Raw genomic sequence first — 5,000 nt, forward strand, 5'->3', positions numbered from 1 at the left:
CAGCGTGGCCTGCTCCCAGTGAACAGCTGGAGAGCGTTTCACTTCAGGCCAGGAATCACACGTGGGCGCACGTGGGGGGTGGGGGGTGTGGTGCGTGGTGGCCAACAACCAGAATGGTGGCGACTTCATGTGCTCACTCACCGTTTTGGCGTCGAGTTCCGGGGGGTTGTCGTTAATGTCGGTGACGGTGATCAGTGCCGTCGCTGTGTTGGACAGGCCAAAGTTCAGACTACCCTCCATGTCCGTCGCTTGCACTATGAGTGTGTACTGAGACACTTTCTGCAGATGACAAATGGAAAGAAAATCACACAACAACAAGACAACATATAATTACACCCTACATCTCACCCTCATACAGACATATACATGCACACACACATACACACACAAACACACATCCACACACACAAACACACATCATGCACACACACACACACACACACACACACACACACACACACACACACAAGAAGGACCATTCATTGAGATAGAACACTATTTTGTTGCTTTTTCTGTAGTGCCGTTGTTTTGACATGATGTTATTGAGAGTGCATCTTATTGTTTTTTCTTGTCTATTGTAATATGCTGTACTGAAACCCATTTCCTCCCTTTGGAGATGAACGCAAAAAATATAGTGAATTAAAATGCACATCTAGCAAAAAAAGTCTTCACCCAAGAGAAAAAACATCATTAGATGAAAAGTTTTATTCATCCTTTTTCATATTGTCATCCTGAACATAATAAAAAAATAACTTTAAAATCATATGACATCGAGGCCAAAATCGAGCCCTGTCCATGGTCCTGAAACTGCTGTCACTGTCATTGCTCTTCACTACTCCAAGGGAGTCCACACAAACAGGAGGCAGAAAACTGACCCCTAGCCAAAGTGTCTCTCAGCACCTGCCTCATTAATCCTATTAGCTAAAGGCTGCCTTTGTGTGAAAAGCAGGTAGGTGTGTCAAGGACAGGGCAGAGTGAGGCATGGACGAGAGCCACCCATTAACACACGCACAATACACACACACACACACACACACACACACACACACACACACTCACACACACACAGGTATAAACATACAAGCACTAACACACAAAAAGTTGCTTCCCATCACTTAACCCTATATCTCCGCCCTTTATTATCCCAGCACATGCATACATGTTAATACAGTAGCTTAGTCTGGCCCCACCCGCATTTACCCAGAACACATACACTAATGCAGTAGCTCGATCTGGCCCTGCCCATTGTTAAACCAGCGCATACACATATGCTAATGGAGTAGCTCAGTCCAACACCTCCCCTTGTTAACCCAGAGCACAGACGAACACACTCACACACACACACACACACACACACACACACACACACACACACACACACACACACACACACACACACTAATGCAGTAGCTCAGTCTGGTGCTGGGTCTCTTCAGCACCCACCAGCCTTTTACGACTCGCATAATGAAATATCAATAGAAGTTCCCTGACGTGCTGCAGTGAGAAGCTGAAACAAATCACAGCACAATTAATCCAGCAATCGGCATTTTGGACGGGACCAGTGAGGGCCAGCAGGGGGCAGAGCAGAGTGCTTAAAGAAAACCCACAGGGTTACACCAAATGACTTTATTAAGACACTCGCCTGCAGCGCATGAAGGGAAACAAACTGTTGCCACACACACACACACACACACACACACACACTCACACACACACACACACACACACACACCCTCTACACACTTTGGTCAACAGTTATGAAGAACATTTTACAGGGAAGCAGGCCCTGACCTGTTTACACCTGCACACCCGGAGAGGAAGACACAGTCCACAGGAGACTGCTGATTTACCTCTATTCACACACACTGACAGTCTCACACACACACACACACACACACACACACACACACACACACACACACACACACACACACATACACATAAAGCCTAGAGTAGCTAAACGTAGCGAAACAAAACACTCGTCTTCCACTAAGACTTCAGCAGGAGACCACACAGCCTAATACACCCACATAAAAAAATGGCTCCTAGCTCGTAATAACAGCCCTACGACCACTCCAGCTAATAACCATTTCACCCAGACTGCCTATTCAGTCTTCTAGCTGTAAAATGGCTGATGTTAAAATCTCCACAATCAAGACCCGGTCGTGGAAATGCTGATATCTGTGATTATGTGAACGGACTTTCCCTGAACCCTAATGTAACACCACCTGCTCTAGAACTTACACAGACCTGCATCCCTAGAGTAAACGTCTGAGGTGTGTTTGACTGGAGCTGGAGGTGGAGGACATAAAGGTGGAGGTGACTGCATGCACAACACCCTGCAGGGGCAGCAGGGGTGCAAAGCCGCGTTACACGTGTGGTACACGTGCACGTGTGCGAGAGCGTGCGTGAGAACCAGCATCGAAGTGTGCGAGAGGGTCAGAGTGCGTGAGCTGAGAGAGGCTGAGGTGGGCCACTCTCTGAGGGAGAAGGTTAATTGATATGCAGCCCTGAACAGTTTGAGATGGCACTGGAGTGATCCACTGGTCCCAGCAGCCCAGCACGAAGGCACAGGGTTTCATCACCTCACTAATTACAGCATAAATATTCCAATTAGGCTAGTGCAACTGATGAAAGAGCTGTAACCTCCTGATGATGATGATCATGGTGATGATGGTGATGTGTGTGTAGAGAGTATAACCATTGTGATGAATTGCTCATATCTGTCCACATCAGCATGCCATAGCACACCATGTGACAGGATGTCTGGCGGTGAGCACGCTGGTGTTCCCAGGGCTCTGCGACACACGGCTAAAGGGTTGGCTCCTCTGGTCTGCCTTGGCAAGAGGTCAGGCAAGGGCACGTCCAACCAGTACGGAGCCGGCACTGCGGAAGGTCACGGGGTCGCGGGGTCACGGCACCCTACAATAGCTTGGTGCAGAGGAGCATGCAGACCGTGTGTGTGTGTGTGTGTTTGTGTGTGTGTGTGTGTGTGTGTGTATGTGTGATTCACCTGGCACCCTTTGTGAGTGTGTGTGTGTGTGTTATTACCTCGTGTAAACACCCAGGTGTGCCCTAGTTTCGGTGGTAGGGTACAGGTGGGACACAGAGTGATTAATGGCTGTTACTTTGCCTGCATCGTAAGCACAGGGCATCAGCCTGGTGCTGCACCTAGACCTACATACTAGAGACTAGCATTCGCCATGCTGACACTGACAGACTATGTGCATATGCAGGAAATCCCTGCCTAGAGCTTCACAGAACCTGCGGCCTCCATCTAAATCTACTAAGTCTAGATCTACATCCAGTTCCTAACTATTACCAATCACCTGCAGCTACACCTGCTTCCTGCAGATCAGCTCAACAGCTGCTCCTACTTAGACCGCTTAGACCTCACGCGTTGCGGTGCTTTCTCTGCTGCGATGAGCACGCCCTCCTTTGGCCTGGTCAGGTATGACGCAGCGATCCCCCTGCAGCAGTACTTGGGAGGTTCTTATCTGCTCTGACTCGCTCTGTGAACTAAGCAAGCAAGCGTGCGCAGTGATAACACCTTAATGCCTTTCTGTTGCTAATATTAAATCGATGGCGCGCACCTGGAAGATATCCCTCAGCTACGGCCAATATAATGTTATTGATCAGTGTAGACACAGCAGAAACGAGAGAGAGAGAGAGAGAGAGAGAGAGAGAGAGAGAGAGAGAGAGAGAGAGAGAGAGAGAGAGATGGAAGAAAAGCAGGAAGACTCATCCGCATGCTTATCGATGTTCTCCTGTGTGGCTCTCTGTGACCCCTGCTTGGCCTCTCTCATTAACTCAGCACCGAGAGATTTAGAGGAAACTGGAATCACTGTGTGCGCCTGTGTGGACGTGTGTGGGGGGGAGTGAAGAGAAACAGAGTGAGCAGAGAGGACCAGAGTGAGAGGAGAGTGAGACGGGAAGGCCCAGAGTGAGAGGAGAGTGAGACGGGTTCAGACAGATTATGCTGAACATTTGGGACAAAGCTGAACGTACCTAACATGTGTGTACCCATGACCCCTAATGTGTGTGTACCCATGACCCCTAATGTGTGTGTATCCATGACCCCTAATGTGTGTGTATCCATGACCCCTAATGTGTGAGTACCCATGACCCCTAATGTGTGTGTATCCATGACCCCTAATGTGTGAGTACCCATGACCCCTAATGTGTGTGTATCCATGACCCCTAATGTGTGAGTACCCATGACCCCTAACGTGTGTGTATCCATGACCCCTAACGTGTGAGTACCCATGACCCCTAACGTGTGTGTACCCATGACCCCTAATGTGTGAGTACCCATGACCCCTATCGTGTGTACCCATGACCCCTAACGTGTGTACCCATGAACCCTAACGTGTGTACCCATGACCCCTAACGTGTGTACCCATGACCCCTAACGTGTGTACCCATGACCCCTAATGTGTGTACCCATGACCCCTAACGTGTGTACCCATGACCCCTAATGTGTGAGTATCCATGACCTCTAACGTGTGTACCCATGACCCCTAACGTGTGTACCCATGAACCCTAACGTGTGTACCCATGACCCATAGAGTGTGTGTAGTTGCCAAGCAGGTCTCTTGCCTACAATGAGGCTCATGGCTGCTCTGGCCAGGACACAAAAACATTGAAGATGCACTAACAAGTGGCCTCACCACTGTTTGGGCCTCCAGCTATACTGTGGTTAGGAACCAGAAGACATGCAGGCCTGCAGTAGAGGGGCTGCTCAGTAGTGTTTAGTTACAAAAACACACAGCTGTAAACACACACATTAACGCACACTGACACAAACATATTTGCATGCTACACAAATATTTACACAAACACATTTGATTAACACAGCTATGCTCAGAGAGTGAGAAGCACTCTGCTTGATAGCAACACTTTTGATGTGAGGGTGGTGAGTATGAGGGTGGAGAGTGTGAGGTGGAGGGGAGTGTGAGGGTGGAGAGTGTGAGATGGAGGGGAGTGTGAGGGTGGAGAGT

The 5,000-nt window shown here is 48.9% G+C and overlaps 1 protein-coding gene across 1 annotated transcript in view; it reads right to left on the reverse strand.

Moving 5' to 3' along the window:
• The window catches only part of cdh4 (cadherin 4, type 1, R-cadherin (retinal)), a 39,182-nt gene that overhangs the window by 26,302 nt on the left and 7,880 nt on the right, over positions 1-5,000 (reverse strand). The window contains exon 3 of the mRNA XM_076995631.1: positions 142-279. Coding sequence (XP_076851746.1) covers positions 142-279 — 138 coding nt within the window. The remainder of the gene's footprint in view (positions 1-141; positions 280-5,000) is intronic.

The sequence above is a fragment of the Brachyhypopomus gauderio genome, unplaced genomic scaffold (genome assembly GCF_052324685.1).
Source record: "Brachyhypopomus gauderio isolate BG-103 unplaced genomic scaffold, BGAUD_0.2 sc224, whole genome shotgun sequence".
NCBI lineage: Eukaryota > Metazoa > Chordata > Actinopteri > Gymnotiformes > Hypopomidae > Brachyhypopomus > Brachyhypopomus gauderio.